General features: G+C 36.8%; 1 protein-coding gene across 4 annotated transcripts in view; it reads left to right on the plus strand.

Annotated features, from left to right (window-relative positions):
- The window catches only part of PDE10A (phosphodiesterase 10A), a 255673-nt gene that overhangs the window by 129049 nt on the left and 106698 nt on the right, over positions 1–19926 (plus strand). For all 4 annotated transcript variants that reach the window (XM_080390538.1, XM_080390537.1, XM_080390539.1 and 1 more), the window contains exons 5-7: positions 4–53; positions 15319–15459; positions 17968–18123. In XM_080390538.1, coding sequence (XP_080246664.1) covers positions 4–53; positions 15319–15459; positions 17968–18123 — 347 coding nt within the window. The remainder of the gene's footprint in view (positions 1–3; positions 54–15318; positions 15460–17967; positions 18124–19926) is intronic.

Raw genomic sequence — 19926 nt, forward strand, 5'->3', positions numbered from 1 at the left:
CAGCTACAAAAGCTGATGGATTTGCACTATATTTCCTGGGAGAATGCAATAATGTAAGTATACTGGATTAAGACGCTGATTTTCTGTACAGTTACATGTGCATTTTCCAATTTGACAATGACATTTTGATTTTACTTTGCATGTCATTTAGCAGGAAATATTGCCTGAGTGCTGCATATTACCTTTATGTTATCTTTATTTCTGCAAAATAAAAGTTTGTTGAACATAGTGGTAATGAAAAAATGGTTCCTGCATTTAGATCCTTGGCCTTTTAATTTATTATTTAATTTTTTTTTCAAGATTTGGCAGTATTGCTGTTGTTTCTCTGACTGTAGCAACTTAACTTGTGATTTAGCCTCATTATTAATTGTCTTTATCAAACAGAAAACAACTTGAATTTACTCTCTGCATAGCCTGTATTTTTCACCTAGTTATCCCTGTGATTATTTTAAAAAAATATTATCAGGTCTTCTTTTAACTGTCACCTGCAAATTAATAGTGAGCTAATGTAAATTTCAGATGTAGATTTTAATTAGCATAAAATTTTACATTTAAAATTTATGAATGAAAGTAGCTTGTGATGTAATAATTGGAATAACAGTGAGTCCAATATTTGCTGTTCTGTTATTTGTCATTTAGAACACATTACATTTTTGTCTCAAATAATTTGTACAATTACCATTATACAAGGTTTTGCAGTTAATTCAAATGGCTACCAAGAAGGAAATGCAGTTTATACTGCAGTCAGTTCCATCAACTTAAAAATCACAATTTGTCAGAAATGTTATGTCTTTCATTGGTTTAAGAAACAAGTTAAATTCTTCTTACTGAAAAATGACTAGAGAGGAAAATATTTTTCTCTTTGTTTTTGTTTCCTTATGTACACAGCCAGTTTTAATAGTTTATTTTTGTATAGTCCATTTGCCAATTTCCTTTGCTCTTTGTGAAACAACTGAATTCAGAAAAGGGAAAGAATTACATTTTTTAAATAATCGAAACAGAAATGAAGTTGTACAAACCTACAGGTGACTTGAGCCTTGCCTGAGAATATTTTTTACTCACTCAAAAAGATAGTGTCTCATTTGAAAGATGTGGAAGAAGACCCGTATAAAAGTTTCCTAAAAGGAATGGAAATGGATTTTGCTTTTTTTGTCATTTAATGATTATTTCATATAGTAAAGATAACCCATTTTTATTATTCAGAAATTGGGTCTGCTCTGAATGCATGTAGAAGTATGTAAATAGCATATATTTTTTAATAACCCTTTCACTAAGGGATGTAATTTATGTAATCTGTTGTTCATCCTTCATGAATACAATCATTGGTTCTCATTAGTAGGTGACAGCATCCACTGTCATGGGTGGGGGGTGATGCACATGGTCGTTGAAGAGCTTCCTCCTGCTGCCAAAGGCAGAAGCTTGCAGGAGGTGCAGCCATCCGTTCTGAATGCACAGTGCTGGCCAGCTACAGTGGCAGTAACTGCATGCCAGCTGAGCATGTTCATCGCTAAATGCCTTCTAAAAGATTACAGTAAAATTAACGTTACAGCTGAAGACCTAGAGAATTCCTGTGATGGTGAGGTTACTCCTATTAGTATGGCATAATACGGGGTTCCTCCCAGTCTTCTGATGCCTTGAGGGCATGGGCACTTTATGACCTTCTGGGATTTTTTTTTGTTTTTGTTTCCTTTTTAGTTTTTTTGTTCTTTTTTTTTTTTTTTTTTTTTTAAACAGCCTATTAGGCAATTTAATCTATTTGCTTCTCAGTATAACTCTTTCCTGAAAAAAGTTCCAACCACTAAAAACACACATTGACTTTATTAACCACTACTATGTAGCTGCATCTCCCAAAATGGAATGTTCTTCATGTAGTTATTATAGGGACTGACCCCAAGTCCTTTGAAGTTGGTGCGACATTTTCCATTCACATTAGTGGGCTTTGGGCCAGACTCATGTTTGTAGTCATGTAACCGAATGGTAATGCATTAGCCTACTTTTTCTAAGAAATTATTACTGAAAATTAATTTGAATATCTTGGTCTTCTGAATATTTAAGTTAAAGGATGTGTCCAAGTGAGATTAACCATTGTCCAGCAAATACCAGCCATTTATTTTTATTTGTTTATTAAATATCATTTTAAAATAGGGACAAATGATTCTTTATAGCATAATTGGCAGAAAGGAACTAATGCTTTATGGTGAAGTTTCAAAAATTATAAACCCCCATGTCGTTAGCCTGGACAAGATAACTGCCAAACAGCTGTGGCCACATGTTGAAGAATGCCTTCTGGTTTTTAGTGGCTTAAAGTTTTTGGTGCTTGGTTTGTGACTTCAGTATCACAAATACAGCAAAATTATTCTTTCTTATCCTTTTTTTTTTTTTTTTTCCCATCATTTGGCTTTTTGTTTCTTAGCTTAAGAAATATACATAAAACTGCTTGTATTTATCTGGTAAGCATCCTTGTGTTTCAGAACTAGACCTGAGGTAATAGTTATTTCCACCATCCTTTCAGAGAAATACTTTGTGCCTGAATACAGCTTTTCTGGAGTATGTGTCTTTTTGAGAATTAGGTACTGGAGGGGATTGTGTAAAAATGGAGGAATCCTTTTAATAAGTAGATACCTACTTTCTCCTAAATGGTTTCGTAATGTTTAGTAATGTGAGTTCTGACTGTATTCTATAAGGGAACTTGGGATCAAAACTGAAGCAAAAGCATTAACTCAATTTCAGCTCCTGCTGTAAGTATGTGTTGTGCCTGCTTAAAGAAATCAGAATTTGAGAATCTTGACATGAGTTAATCTCAGTTAAAGAACATTTTTGCAATATGAGATTTCCATAACTACCTTTAGCCTTGATTAAAAAGTAAGTTTCTAATTAGGATAGAAGATACCTTCCTTTTACAGAAATTATAGGTATTTGTGAAATGAAAAGCAGCAGATGATTACTCCATACTGTGAGCTGTTATTTTTTAATACTGAGAGAATTGCCATATCATTGCTTTTTTTTTTTTTTTTTTTTTTTTCCCCCATGGGTTACTAAGAATTCATTTTAAATCTTTCTTTTTTAAATATAGATGGCACTTCCCTTACATGAAAATTATATTAGAACTTGAAGAAAATTTGTTTAATGTGAAGAAAAGCTAGATTAGCTTGTCCTTTTCTTTTTACAAAACATAGATGATACACTGGCCTTTAAAGGAGAACCTTGTTTTAGAAAAAAATTCTTTGGAGTATAACAGCACAAATGTGCTTTTGTTAAAATACCTGTCTATATATAAAGTTTCTTTATGGCCTTATTTTTTTTCTCTCTGTTGAAATTTACTGAACTATAACTTGACTTGTATTAGATTTGGATAACAGCATAAGGAAAAGGTAACTTCTGGATGACAGGTGAGATCAAATGCCTTCAGGATCTTTACTTGGGTGAATTTGCTTGAAATGGAAGATCCACACCAATTGCAGGTTACAGCGCATTTCTGTATTACTCAAAATTGGCGCTAGAATGAGTGTGGCCATTTAAGTTGTTTTAGCAACCTTCTGGTTGTTCAGATTGCCTGGGGGCACTAGCACTTGTAGCGCTTCTCTTCTGATAATATGATTCTGCTTTTCAACTGGTTGCCCCCAAAAGTACCACTCGCACGCGCAACTCCTTCCTTCCTTCCACATAAAGTTGCCCTGTGTATCAGAACCTGGTTTTGCATATGCTCTACTTAGAATCACGGGATCATTTCGGCTGGAAAAGATTAAGGTCATGAAGTCCACCCATTAACCCAGGACTGTCAAGTCCACCACTAAACCATGTCCCTAAGCACTGCATTTACGTGTTTATTAAACACCACCAGGGATGGTGATTCTGCCACTTCCCTGGGCAGCCTCTTCCAATGTTTGACCACCCTTTCAGTGAAAATATTTTTCCTGATATCCAATCTAAACCTCCCCTGGATAACTTGAGGCCATTTCATCTTGTCCTGTCTCCTGTTATCTGGGAAAAGAGACTGACCCCCACCTGCCAACAGGCTCCTTTCAGGTGGTTGTAGAGAGCAATAAGGTCCCCCCTGAGCCTCCTCCTCTCCAGGCTAAACATCCCCAGTTCCCTCAGCCGCCCCTCATCAGACTTGTGCTCCAGACTCTTCACCAGCTCCATCGCCCGTCCCTGGACACGCTCCAGCACCTCTACTCCCTCCTGAAGTGAGGGGCCCAAAGCTGACCATAGAATTTGAGGTGTGGCTTCACCGATGCCCAGTACAGGGGGACAATCACTTCCCTAGTCCTGCTGGCCACACTGTTTTGGATAGGAGCCAGGATGCTGTTGGCCTTCTTGGCCACCTGGGCACACTGCTGGCTCATGCTCAGTTGGCCGTTAACCAGCACCCTCAGATCCTTTCCCACCAGGCAGCTTTCCAGCTGCTCATCACCAAGCCTTTAGGGTTGTGTGGGGTTGGTGTGACCCAGCACTTGCCCTTGTTGAACCTCATACAATTGGCCTTGGCCCATCGGTCCAGCCTGTCCAGATCCCCCTGCAGAGCCCTCCTGCCCTCAGGCAGGTCAACACTCCCCCCCAGCTTGGTGTTGTCTGCAAACTTACTGAGGGTGCACTTGATCCCCTCATCCAGATCGTCGATAAAGACATTAAAGAGGACTGGCCCCAGTACTGAGCCCTGGGGAACACCACTTGTGTATAAGGTGGAATGCAGTGCAAAATACTCAGTTACTAGACAAAATGTAACTTCCTATTCAGGGTCAAGTGATCTGAACAGACCTGTGCCCATACTGCCCCTGGTTCTTGAACTTTCTCCATATCCAGAAAATCATCTTTGTCCATGGGTTCGTGCAGTTATGCAAATTAAATGATTTATTCTTGAGGTATGTAACATCCATTTTGCAAACACTATATGTCAGACATCAGAAACACTTCTAAATAAAACAGGAATGTTTCAAATGTCTCCAGCAAAGGACTTGACTTTATTTCAGTTTTGTGTTTTATTCCTTATGGTTATGAATATATACTTCATAATTCTTATCTTATGACCTTAATTGAATAACTTCTTCACAGGTGACTTAAAGGATTTACTGAAATCCTCATATTGGATGGGGTGCATGTAAATCAATTGCCAAAGTTCCATGCTAGCTGGGTATGGATTTAAGCCTGTAAGCTGATATCTTTACAAGGCAATATTTCTAAAATACTGATCACAGCTACAGAGTTTCGTATTTATTATTACATTACCTGATTCTTCAGATCCATCTTGTATATAGTCCTTACTTGTGTCAGTAATTCACTTCATGATTACATTGTGATTCCTACGTAAAGATGTATGACCTTGGATTTAATAGGCATACACTTAAAGTAGCTTTTATTAGGTCTTGTGAGTGTTACTTAGTTCCTGAAACTGCAGATTGTGTTGACAGATCATCCTTACTTCAGGTAGAAGTTTCCAATAGATATGGTAAGAAATAATTACGTGACCTAACAAATTCGTGCACATATTCTGTGCCTCAAGGTGTATTTTATTAAGCTATTCTAGACTTTCTGGTCATGCAGAAATTGTTGCAGCTTGATGTGCAGTGCCATCTAGTGAATTTGTGGGGTGGGTGATTTGAATTATTAAACAAGATAAAAACATCTACTGTTTGCTAACTGCCTCAGGTTTTTGTGCCAGGCTAAGGCACATTATTTTGAATGTGTAGACAGCTTCTCTGAAATTGGAGTCTTTTAAATATGTTTCCAGGTGAAACCCTTCTGGCTACAAGTCAATTTAGAAAATTTTAGTCTCTATCCTTGAATCAATTCTAACATGTACTCTTTTTCTATATAAAGTAGAGGAAATATGTTGTTTTCTTATGTGCCAGTGAATAGTGATACTCAGCACAGAGGGAAAGATATGGAGGAGTAACGGTGTGTGAGTTTAACTTTGAGTCAATAAATTATCAAACTGAAAAAAAAATGGATAAATAAATGTCGATATATTTTAGTGAAATGGACTTGTGGAATATGGTCATGATGAATGTACTGTAGGTAGTAGAATGCAGAACGGGTTAGAAAACTACAGAGACTAGTTGTTTGTGGTTCACTGTCAGAATGGGAGGGCATTTTGCATAAATCCTCAAGGATTGATCCTGGATAGGCTTATTAAACGTGCATACGACAGGAAGTTGGGAAGGACCGCAGATGTGTTTGTAGAGAAGGATTAGAAGTCAAAATGATTTTGGGAAAATGGTCTGAAGAAACTGGCCGGTGATTCAGTGAGGACAAGTGCTGGTGTCTCCATAGATTGCCTCTCTCTGTGTAGGGCAGCTGATGACTTTGAGAAAGATTCTGCAGAGAATTTGAAAGTAAACTTGAATCAGCAATATCATTGCTGTAGCAAAAAAACCCAAAAAAACCCCACCACCACCACCAACAAAACCAAACCAAAACAAAAAAAAACCCAAAACCCAAAACCAACCCACCATTGTATGTAGCAAAAGCAGAAATCTAGCCTTCATGTAAAGTAATTTTCCCATTCCTCTGTCCACTGCTAAGGTCTCAGGTGGAGTAATGTCTGGTTTAAGCACTGAACTTTTAAATAAGAATTGGAAGAGCTGAAGTAAGGCCAGGAGAGAGCAGGGAGAATGGTCAGGAAACAAAACTGGTATTGTTTGTTCTAAAGAAAAGAAAGTTGAGGGATGAAGACATGCCCGGATAAGGCAGAGAGGTAGGGAATCTCTCTTCTCCATACCTGTGTGTTGCTTTTCAAAGTTCAGGGATCCTCATTCTTGGAGGTGGTTGGGTACTGTCTGGACAAACATATTTCAGAAAAATGTTTAGCTGACCATGCCTTAAAACAGAAGGGATGGAAGAGAGGTATGTCAGCTTAGTTTTCTGTGTCAATAAACTGGTATAACTCTTGTGGTTTTTTTTCGGTTCTGTAAATCAACTGGAAAGCTTCCAGGAACACAGCACAGTTAGAAATTGATACCATTTAGAAGGATGAAATCATTAAAAAAACCTCCAAAACTACTAGCTGTTTTACAGTTTATAAGTGCATCATCTTCACTTCACAAGTATGCAACATTTGTATGTACAATGTAGTTTAAAAATGCAAATCTCCTGTCACGTACACTGTCAGTTATCAAAAAGGAAATAATAAGTTTCTAGTTTGTGGTTTGTTTATTTTTCTTCTTTTTTATTTATTTATTTTTTTTAATCCCTATATGTTTCAGGTACTAGGATGCCTGCACTTGTGTTTAAACCCAGGACATAAAATTGCAAAGAGCTGTAGACAATTAGCATGGTAGTATTGGCTTATTGCTTCAACTTAGCCAGTTCAGAAATCCAGTATTTTGCCTATGGATACTTTCCAAACCAGTTCTATGCCTTTGGTTTTCTTGGTCACCCTTGCTTATTGTGCTGAGTTTTATTCCTGCAAAAAACTGTTCTTAGAGCCTTTATACCTGTCTGCAAATAATTTTATCATTAGGCTGTGTGGTCTGACATATAGGTTGTTACATCCTTTACTGAGAGCAAAAATCTATTGTTACTGAACAGAAAAGGGCGTGAGCAGGAAAAACCATTAAGCTCACTTAATATCAACTTGCATAATTCCCATTTCTCTTTAATCTTTTTTTTACTAAGCATCAAGTTGTATAGCAATGCTTTAGTATTAAGGCTTTCAGTTAATGTCTGTTGAATATTAAATGATTTTCCATTAAGCATTTTTAGGGCTAGTTTTGGCAGCAAAATTCACTGTGGAAGAAACTATATCAGGATCCAGTTGCCTTTACCACCAGAATGGTTTGTCAGCAGTATGCTTGTCACGTGTGCACTTTAATCCTCATTCTAATCATTAAACCTGATTATTCTTATCCAGATCTCTTTTCTGCAAAGAAATTTTAGAAAAATCAGTTTATGATTGCATATTGGTATTTGCTCTAGTTATAGGGGGTATTATAAAAAAGGAAGAAGCAAACAGTTTGAAATGGCAAGCTGTACATGTTTGCAGTTCAAATCCAGCCCTGGGAAATTTTATATAGTTAGTTGAATGGTTTCTAGCCAAATCTAGCCTAGTGGGTTGAGATTTGGTGTTGTGCCAGATTCCCATGGGTAACGTACCAACTGCCACTAGAAAAATAGCATCAATTACACCTGTAGTTGACCTTTCCAGCATTAGAACCAAAGCCTGAAAGCACCTGGAAACTATAGGTCCTTTCTTATCACTGTAAGAATATCTGTCAGGAGGTGCTGATGGTATTGTGTTACAAGACCTGAGCTGCTATTCCTAGTCTTTTCTTTTATTGGGATTTTAATCTGCTTCCTCTGTTAAGCATTAGATTTTCACTAGAAAGACCAACTGTGGGGCCAAGTTACGACAGCACGACAAGATGAGCATCAGTAATTCTTCACGTGCGTGCTCTTAGTTGTTATAAAAGAGGAATAATGACAATTTTTTCAGCCACCATAAAAGAAGTTCAAGATAAATTACTCAGTAATTTCAACAGACGGCGTGCATGGCACCAAGAAAAGAGCACCAAAACCCATGGTATTAAGTTTTATTGGTTATATACTAATTTTGTTATGTATCTGAAAGCCAAGTTTGTGTGTTCAGCTGTGAATTGAGAATACTGTAATGTTAATATCCCTCAAGAACTGATTACAGTGTACATCATTCTGCATTCCTGTGGACTGGAAGACTTGTTAATATATTAGCATTTTCAGAAGACTTTAAAGATTACCATATCTGTACTGTAATATAGATATACCTATACCTAAAGTACCTATGAAATATGGAATGATGAATTTTCTTACATTTGTCTGTGTTCACCAGTGGTTGAACGTTTGTTATGGTTGTCATTTGTTTTGGACTTTCTATTTTATTTCAGTTTGGTTTTTTAAAGCACCTCTTGCTCTCTGTGGTCGAGATAAAGCCATTAGTGGATTCAAAGCCACACTATGTTAACGTCAGTCACAGTAAATAGAGGTGGTGGGTTTCTTTGGTTGGAGACTTTATCATAGTGAATTAAAAGATTAAACTAGGAGGGAAGGAATAATTCTGAAGATTTGGGGCCCAGCTGGAACAATCTGTCATGACACAGAAGGCAGGAAAGGCAGCACCTTGTGTGTTCTGAGGTTCCAACAAGGTATAGGAAGTTTCTGGTGTCAGACTTCAATGTTGCCCTGCCTGACTACATATAAAGAAAGAAGTCCATCACCACATGGAACTTGTTGGTAATAGGGTAGTTGAGCTTGATGTAGGTAAGGAGATTCTGTCTGGCGGGAAGGAGGGGAAACAGATCAAAATAGGGAACTGCAGGATCCCATGGGCTGCTCGGTGCCAGAATGAATGAACCTGAAGCCTTGTGAAGGATTTGCTTTCCAAGCCAATGTTTGCTCTTTTGGTAGTTTATCAAACCAAGTGACTCTCCCATCTTGGTTGTCTTCTCCCTTATCGGCAATAGAGATATCTAACTCTCAGTCTACACCAGATGTTGTGTATTACTTGACTTTTGCCAGGAGACAGACAGTGACATCGCAGTGTTGGTAAAGAGCTATTCATGTTTGTTTCTGATACTGACTTACATTCTCAGTGCAAATGGTTGTAGCACCAAAAGATACTGTGAGCAGTGCGCAGGCATCGTGCTGTGTCTTCAACCTTTTCATTTTACTGCGTTGTGAGTTGTCAGTATAGTATTTGGTAAATTATGAGAGTTTGTGTTCTCATATTTCCTTTTTTGTTGACTATATAGTGTTTAAATTGTGGTTGAAAATCCACTGGTTCCTAATTTTGATTACTAATCACTGTTCAGTGTCATTACCCAAAATCCTGTTAGTCGGTTTTTGAAGTAAAATATTCAAACCCACTAAAGAAATGCAAGTAATTTGAAAGGGCCCAATCTATTCATTTCTTCATTTACTTGTAAAGCTGTGTACAATGTATCTGATGTGTGCATGGGAACATTTATAACTATTCTTTGAGCTGATGAAAGATCGTTTGAATGTGCATTTGCAAATTATAAGAATGGTGAAGTTATTCATGTTTAGAAGAGAGTAGGTGACTCCCAAATTTTATTATTGCTACAGTACCTTTTATTTTATAAGTATTTTCTTAAGCAAAAGGAGAAACAGGAAATGTGAGCTGGATAGGTGGTGTGAGAAACCCAGTGGGTTTGGACAGTGGTAGTGAAAGAGATTCCTTTAAAGCTGTGTCTGTGGGATGCCTCAGGGATTACATCAGTAACATGCCGTAGTAGAGCAGAGCACAGCTTTTTTGTTTCTACTGCATTTTGTTCAGTTGACATTGCCATTGGTGGCTTCTAGGATTCAAAAGCTTTGCTAACAAAACCCCAACTAAACTCGAGAAATTTCCCTAACCTTAATTGGTGATAAGTGTTTAAACTCACTCGGATTTAAATTGATCATACATGGAATGTATCATCAGGCATGGAACTTTATTAGGTGTATGTATAAAGTCAATGTGGAACTGTAGAAGCTTAAGGACTAATTGAAGTTTATATATGGTTATGAGAAAATTTGCTTTTCAATAGTGCTGCACAGTCAAGGTAAGATCGTCCTGTGGCCTTGGAGATCAAGGGTTGTTGTTTGAGGTCTAGGGGGAGGTCTGTCCTTGCACAGTCACACTTTTCTACCTGTACAGAGTCAGGAGGAATAGTGGCAAATTTGGAACCTACTGGGTAGTTTGAAGAGATTTTTGATCACTGACCCCTTAGCAGTGGGGTCTGTAGTTTCCCACAAGAAGCAGAATAGGATTGCTTCAGCAAAACTCTTTTTTTATCACTGGAAGTAAGGTCCAGGAGGTTTTTGTAATATAAGGATGGTTATTCATAATAGTACTTCATGGTGGTAGCAACAGGGGTTTACCAGTCAAACTGATAACACAAGGACACAGCAAAGACTGTGCTGGCAAAAACAACAGGAAAGACTTTTGGCAGCAACACTGTGTAGTGTCAACACAGGGTTTTGGCCACTGAAGATCCAGTCAAGGCCTTTTCTGGAGGAAAATATGTATGTGTAGAAGGAGTTCTTAGTTTTCTGCTGAAAGTAGCCATTTGATTTTATCCTTTTTTCTTGAATTTTGTTTTGAGAAGCTGTTTCTGAGAAGAGAAAATTTGTGCATTGTTTTATATTTAGTTATGGGCATGACTCAGGAAATCAGTGTGGAAGAGCACATTTTATACACATAATTTAAATAACACAGTTAGTTTGGTAAGCATTACACATTGCTATCTTGGCATAAAGAACCAAATATGTCTTAAGAATAAGTAAGAAGAATGGTGTGAATAAATGCGTTAATCTTTGGAGAGATCAACTTTGGTCTCCAGTGTCCTGTTAATTTAATTTGACTCATTCCACTATTTAGACTGCATAATTCAGACTGTAAACATTGTGTTTAATCTCCTACATTTTGTAACACTCTGCAATATGAGCCACTTTTTCAGTATTGAACACATTATATTTTTAGTGTTCCTACTATAAAAGTACTTTTTAATAGGAAGTCTTTTTCTTCTAAGCATATAGTATAGCAGGTCAAATATTTGTGAAGATAACATATTTCACTATTTCTATGCCCTTAATATCATAACCCTTTTACTAGCTTCTTTGATTTTTTTTTAAAAAATACTTTGTCAGAACACTGATTTAAATAAATAGTGAACTGTGGTTTCTTCAGTTTCATTAGAATAATGTACTTTTTTTCAGGTCTTGAGGTGCTTTTCTTGGATATGTTATGTAAAATATTCTTTTTCATACTATTTAAGTGCATGTAAAAACATGAAACTGAAGCTTATGAAGGCAAGTAACTGCGAAACTAAGTTTTCATTTAAGAGTTATAGGTATCTTTATTAGATTATAAGAAAGTAAGAATAAATGGAGCTTTTTATTCCGTAAATTGAGCAGGTTGGTTCTGGCAGATTCAATGTACTGATTTAATGAGTTTTCTTATATGGTTTTTTTTTTGTGTGTTGCTTTCTTTTTTGTAGCGCATTCTTGTAATTCATATGGAAAATAAGCATTCTGACTTTCCCAGTGTCTTTCACTGCTAAAGGCCATGCTTTAAAGAAGCTGTAAATGGGTTTGAAGAATAAGCTTAAGTTTTGGGATCGGAATAAACAGAAAATGTCAGGTTTTTATGCACTTGTACCACAATGCAAGACATCAAAATGGAGTAAATACCGTGAATGTTCAGCAGAGCTACCATGGAAGAAGTATCTTTCTTTCCAACTACATGAGATAAAGGAAATAAATATGCCAAAATGACTTGTCAGAGCTGAAAGACTATATGGCAGCCCTGTTTTCTCTTTCAAGGTAGTTTAATTCTTATCTGTATCACAATATTAACAAATTAATAACTGGGTGGAAAACTCTCTTCCTTGACATGCTGAACTTTTTGAGACTGCCTGACTTTCTGCTTAAGAAGAAGACAAATACTCAGTTACTGGTTTTGTCATAAACTTGAGTGTTTTTCTTTTGATCTCATTAAATGCCCTAACCATTGGACTACTGATTCTTCTTAGATAGACTTCACTGTACAGACTTCACACTTGCTTTGGCTATGAATTCTGTACTTTTCCTTGAACTTTTTTTTCCTCATCATGAAGTCCAACTTTCTTTTTCCAAATTGTTGTTAATCCATTACAGCTAAGGTACCTTCATTGCTGCAGGAGTACCTACATATGGTGTGTTATATTGCATCTCCTTAGGTTCTGAACATTTCAGTGTGTTCTTTTTTCAGTTATTTAGGAGGTTTTGTAATGTGCCTTGCATGTTTGCAGAACAAAGGAATGATAATTATGGGAGGGTGCATCTCATACTGTCACTTCATTTTCAACAGCTGAGAATAGATGCTGAATTTCCACATGCAAATTGTATCTTTAATATTATGTGCTAGAAAACAGGCCCTGTTTAGTAATTTACCCTATCTCATGTGGTCCAAATTGGTAACTATCAATCTCTGAAATCTGTCTCCTTTCTTTCACACCTGAGTTTTCTCTGCCTTGTGATCCATTTGGCTGATTCTAGCTCTAAGCTATAGTGCAAAGTTTGTACTTAAATGGTAATTGGAGTAATACAAATTTTTTATCGTAGTTTCCATCTATAAAGTGAGGATAGTCTCACTACCCGACTTACAGGAGAGTTGTAATAATGCATAGTTACAGACTGTGAGGTGCTTGGGTGCTATAGTGGTACTGACCTCATGGGTCTAGGAGAGCAAATAAGAGAACTGCCATTGATTTCATAGTGCCTAGATGTCACTTAATCTTTTTAATGAATCAGACACATAGATTTTGTTTGTTTGTTTTAGATTTTCTGGTGTGTGTTTTTCTGCAGGAAATTAAGCATGCGTTTAATGGCGTAATATTTAAATATTAACAATTCCATTGCAAAGCTCCATGCTTATTGCTAAGCCTAAGCTGAAATCTTATTTGAACAAACTAGAAGCTCTTTGTTCAGTCTTTCAAGGCAATGCTGCATTCTAGCTACTGGAATCTGGAATTCCTGTGCACCTGTTTCTGTCTATTGTGCTGTTACAGAAACCGTTGTGAATGATAAACATAGGAGACAGATTAGATGTAATTAATATTAATCAACATAACCATTGATGCTGCAGAAACTTGGACAAATTAACCCTCATAGCAGCCCTAATGAAAGCAAAATCTGATAGTAAAATTAATCAGTACAAAGGAGTGGCACAATATGTGGCCATTCTTACCAGGAATGTTAGTAATACATTGTGTGGTGGCACTATCATCTATCTGTGATATTATATATGTAATTAATAGTAATAAAATATAGTAATCATAATCATAATAATATAAAAATCTTTAAAAAATCTATTTTCCTAGCAAGGATCTTTGCTTAAAATTATTCATCTTAATTCATATGCTTTAAGTTCCTAATTTAAAATCATATAGCTATTTAGCAGTGGAGTGAGTTACTACAAGAGCTCTCTGTGTACTCCTGGTCTTACAAATTTATCAGTGAAATAAATTGGATCATTGATTACAGGAAGTAAGAAAACACAATTTGTCAATAGAAGGTGAGTCTTTGAGGTCCTTTAGTTGTGCTAATATGAAGAATGTATAAGGAGGGATGGGTCAAGAAATTTAGGACATTAAACTGAAGTCTTGGGAATACAGATTTGATCCCTGCTATTCTAACACTTTGTGTAACCTTTGCCATGTCATTTATTCTTCATGTGCCTAAATTCTCTTTGTGTTTAGAGGGTAATAGCTCTGCTATGCTGAACACGGTGTGACAGTTATAAATGCTTTAAAATTTTGGGTCCTTGGGATCCTGTAGCATTAGGAGACACATAAACTAAGGGATGTGATGAGATGAAGGTAGAAAAATGAAATAGAAAATGAAACATTTTGCTTGTAAAATGAACTGTTCCTGCCGATTTCATTGGAGACAGGTTGGGGTTTTCTTGTGTTTTTATGACTTTAAAATCTGTTGTCACCAACAGACTGCTACTTTGCAGGTTGTCTGAGGGGAAGAATAAAAATTTTGAAGTGACAGGGCATTGTTTTCCAGCACTCTACTGTTCCATAAAAGTTTTATTTTTCAAGCAAAAATGAATGAGATTTTAAATTTGAAGAGTTTTGGCATACAGAAGGGTTTGTAGGTTCGACCATTATATGTGCGTTTAATTTTGGTTTTGTAAAATAATATTTGTAATCACATTCTTTCTGGTGGTGTTAACTTGTCTTTTTGTTATATAACAATTATCAGATGTTTCTGGATGAGTTTCATGATCTAAATGTCACCATACCTGATGTTTCAACAAATAAGAGAGTTTTAGGTAGGCAGCAAGTAAGATAATGTTTCTTCTAGTGCAGGGTATGAATGCTGTCACTTGGATTTCAGGAAATAGTGTTAGGAAAAATTTGAAATTACCCTTCCTTGGGGTGAGATAAACAAGACATTTAAAGATTATCTCTACTTTTTGAGTATTATCTATTGAAATAAATAAGTGCATCCTAGAAAAAAAAAATCTTTCTCTTATAAGGTAATATTTTCATCTGTGAGTCTTATGTTCAAAATAAACGCAATCCAACTGTGATATAAGCAATGAGTGGCTTCAGCAGAAGAGTTATCCACTGCCTGAAGGGTGACTTTAGACTAGGATTTACTAAGATTTCAAACCAGTTCAATGGAGTTTATCCAACTACTGTTCATTGTCAAAAGCTGTGTTTTTCTACATTATCTACTTAATCCTTTACACTACATAGGTAGCACAGTAACTCTGCAAAAGTAACCATGCTTTCTAATTGGATTTTTTTTTCTTTTTTTTTTTTCTTTTTTTTTCTCTCTCCTTCTGACCAGAGTCTGTGTGTATTTACACCACCAGGAGCTAAAGAAGGACAACCACGGCTCATTCCTGCAGGGCCCATTGCACATGGCACTACAGTATCTGCTTATGTAGCCAGATCCAGAAAAACGTTGTTAGTAGAAGATATTTTGGGGGTAAAAAGCTTTCCTTTTTTAATGAGATGATTACAGCATGTTCCTAGAATGACTGTTTTGATTCTGAAATGTTTATTGAGATGGATCTGTAATGATAGAATTTACATCTGTCTTGCTACCAAGAAATAAATTTGAATTTGGATTAGCTTGATGGAATCATTTCAGAACATCTCTTTTATTCTTAACTTTAAAGATCTTTTTTTTTCTTTTAACATTTTTTTCATTGTCAGATAAGGGAAGTAATGGTACCATAGTCACTTGGAGATTAAAAAAAAAAAAAAAAATCAGTCAAAACTGCTGTCCTTCTGGTCTTGAAATACAACTTCTGCATAGTCAATCAAAGTTTGATTTAATTATAATGCAGGGTGCACACTGACAAGAATGTCAACCAGAATTCTGTTTATTAGACAGGATTTTGATCTCTGCTTACACCAACACAAAGCTGGAATTCTTATACTATAATAGTAGACCTACATGAAAGGCACACTAATGTAACAGATATCAAAATTCAGGCCTTTTTCCATGAAAGGTTTCAGAAAATCCTAAAGTCATATTCTGATAATTCTTGGCACTCTGCACATCTGTCTTTTTTACTTTTTCGAAAAACTTCATCCTCTAGTCACACCTATGCAATTGTATGAAGCTGTTATTTAAACTGTACTTTATGAGAGGGTTTTATGACCTACTGGTTATGAGAACATCAAGGAAATTTAAATTCTCTTCTCTCTTCAGTGTTTTCTATCCTTTTGAGGTCTGTCCAGAATAACAATCTTTGGATACTGTGGCCAAAATTGGATATTGCTGTCTCTATTTTAAAAATATTTGTTAAAAAATGTATGACCTTTATTGAGCAAACCCGGGCTGTAAACAAAATACCAAATGCCTAATGTGAGTACACTTAAACAGAACCACAAAAACAAAAGGCAGAAGTTGCTTTCCCTGTAGTAACAATAAATGCTTTCTATACACCCTGGACTATAAAGATTTTATACATTAGGTTTTTTTTCAGACACATGTAGGGCTTAATTTGTTACTGGTGATTTCCAATTAATATAATGATATCCTTTAATGCTTGTTATATGTTGTATGTATATATATGTTGTATGTATTTGATGATGTATTGTGATTACATTCACAATAAATTCGGGAGGTGGGGGGAGTGGGGAGGAGTTTTGAACTTTGTTTGTTGGTTTACAGTATCAGTGGATTATTGGCTGAGCAGGGAGATTCATTTTGGTGACATGATTTGCATTTGTGTGATTTTAGGAGCATCACAACAGTGAAAGGGAAGCACTTGCAGATAGATTTTCCAGCCATTTTTTTTTTTGGGGGGGGGAGGACAGAATTAAAAAGTGAAAGCAGGAGGCTCCTGGGGTTTTTTGCTCCTGAAGCAAAGTGTTTCCCACTCATTCTTGTTTGTCATTTGTTCCTAGCCTTTCACATTGATTGTCATCTTAGTAAATAGGTAGAGATTACTTGATGTTTTCTTTGAGAAAGGAGCGATTTTGATCAGCCTTGAAGGAGATTCTGTTTTTCCTAAGCACAGCCTGCAGGGAACATCTGGTACAAATCAAGTACTGAAGGGCCAATGTGCAAAGAAGTGGGTCTCAAATACTTTGCATCTGCTATTTACTGCCTTATCAATTGCAACATCCAGGTGGTTTTTCAGGTCTTTGTGGATTTTCCTACATGGGGAACCAAAGCTATAAAGCCTTGGACATTCCCTATGTAGATTAAAAGTTACGCATTTGGACCTTTTATTAGCAGCTGGTAGGTTTATTTTAACATTTATTCCTATAACTTCTGCACTGGTTTATTCAGGATGTATAAGCAAGGGAAGGAGGAAGATTCTTACTCTCATGCATACGTTTTTGGAAACACAATTTTCTCCTCAGGAGTTGGTTGAGGATTATAACTCAGTATAACCTAAAGCCTTAGCCTCAGGTTTTGATTTTTGTTCTCTTGCAAGTGCTGCTGTCTGCTTCGTAGCACTGAAATCTTGAAATCTGAGCAGTCCACTTGATGATTACAAATGCTTTCTTGTTTTGTTTTGGTTTTTTTTTTGTGTGTGTTTTTTTTGGGGGTGGGGTGGGGTGGGGGTGTGGGGGCGTGGGGGTGGGAGGAGCCGGGGGTTAGTGTTGTTTGTCCAGGTTTTTACTTAATCTGGACCGGTATTAGCAAAGAAGTGACGGTTTTGCTGCCTGTGACATTATAGAAAATGTATTATAAAAACAGACCTAAAGCTGGGTCTAATATCACAGCTAGTCCAGACTTTACATTAATAACCTTATTAATACATGTGAAGTAATGCTGAGACTTTTTTTGTTGCATTGTTTTAGTAGATGTCTTAATACTGTGTGTAAATTATGCTGAGAGATATGAGTTTTAGTGAATTTTATCATTTTCCTGCAGATCTGATGAGCCAGGAGAGCGACGAAAATGTCAGTGTATCTTTCACATTAATGTTATGATATTTACATTTTATCAGATTATGTTTACATTTTCTAGGATGAGCGATTTCCCAAAGGTACTGGTCTGGAATCAGGGACTCGTATCCAATCTGTTCTGTGTTTGCCAATTGTCACTGCCATTGGTGATCTAATTGGTATCCTGGAGCTTTACCGTCACTGGGGTAAAGAAGCCTTCCACCTTAGTCATCAAGAGGTGAGTGAGCTCATGCCCAGCCTTTGCCTGCTTCCCCACAATGGCCAGAACTCCAGCCCTCCCCAACTTTCTTCTCTTGCTCTTGTCGTGTGTATTTTACCATTTTCATAGTTTATTTTTCCTCATCAGCAAATGTTACTTATTGAAAAAAGCAGGCAGTGATGTGCATTTCAGTCACAGGAGGTAAAATTTACATATACAAGTACAGGGACACATCAAGAATCTCACCTTATGTTCTTTTGTGGAAAAACAAGTTAAAGATTTCTTGATTATAAGCTCAGTATGGAGTTGTTAGTGAGCTTAATGCAGAGCATTTGAATGAAATGTAAGTGTAAATCAAATGTCAAACAGTATGCTGTTGTTACAACGTTGCAACGTGATATTTTACAGTAGGGTTCTTCTCTTGCCATAGCAAGTCTTGATGCTAGGTCTCACAGGAGTGGAAAGTGATTTTATTGTAAAACTGAAGTGAAGCAAAAGAGATTTCATATATTCGCATTCACATTCTTATGTGCACATGCTCTCAGACACCAAGATGTATGTGTCCAGGTGGTATTTCCAAGAGTTGTGGACAAAGATGTGTGTATCCAGGTAGTCTTTCCAGGATGCTTTGCAATGGGAGGACAGAGGATGAGGGCTGGTGAGTCCTTATGTCTCCCAGTTTCTTCCTAGGTTGACAACCATCTGTTAGTTTTGAGTCAGCCTTTTCTTCAGCCTTTAGAAGCTGATGTCTTGTCTATCTAGCCTGTTCCATCTCTGTGAGTCATCAAGTTTTACTCACGGTCCTTTCTCTCCTGACCTAGTTGTCCTTGGAAACTGTGCGTAGCTGTGCTGCTGCCTGGATGACCTGCTAATCTAAGTGCCATTCGTAATGCTCTCTTCTGCTTTTTCTTTCCTTCTGATGCTTCCCCATCCAGATATTCCCATTCATAACTGTCTTACGATTTCCATGACTGATCTCTACACTGTATGATTTACTGTATTTATATAAGGTCTGTGTAGCTACGTTGTCTGTACATGTCCATTTGTCAACCCAAAATTATGAGTTGTTAGCCAAGTGCAAACAAATTTGAAAATGGAGCAAATATGTCAAAGGCTTTTGCTGTATTAAAGGTGCTAGAAGTGCACCTGCATGTCTAGGTGAGGATCCTTGTTATGTCCCATCTACACACTAAGATGGTTCTCACATGAAGATGTGCCATTCATTTCTCTCAGTACCTTTCCCCAGGGAAGGGAGCCTGGACACAGAGTTTAGGACAAAATGGGGTGAGTTCTAGTCAGGTCTGTTGCCTTGATAGCAGTACAAGAAACACCATGGAGCAGTTTAACTGTACTGAACAGGAATTATTCTCGTGAAATGAACAGAAAATGTGCAGACAAGAGATATTAAAGCTAGCTGTGCCAAGGAAGGAAAAAACAGCGATATTTGTCAATTGTATATTCTATTTGTCAGTAACCTAAGTAGCCTAGCATACATGTGATGCTCATATACATGTATATTAGTTGGGCAGTCAGTGTCACTTCAGCCTCAGTGTCACACCTGGTATTTTTTCATTGGTAAGTAGAGGTTGTGGTGGGGGACTGGATTAATATGGCAGTGCCAGTGTCCCTGCTCACAGATCAAAGAACAGGCATTCATAAACCCCCAGACTTTATTAATTCTGCTGCTTACACACAATGTATTTACTTTTAAAAATTGTGCTTATTACGTTAATCAGTCTGCAAGTCAGGTAGGTCTTAGACATGCATTGTTCTGTGCAAACATGAATATTTTTGTTATATGAAATACATTCTGTAACTGAA

This window comes from Falco punctatus (assembly GCF_963210335.1).
Source record: "Falco punctatus genome assembly, chromosome: 5".
NCBI lineage: Eukaryota > Metazoa > Chordata > Aves > Falconiformes > Falconidae > Falco > Falco punctatus.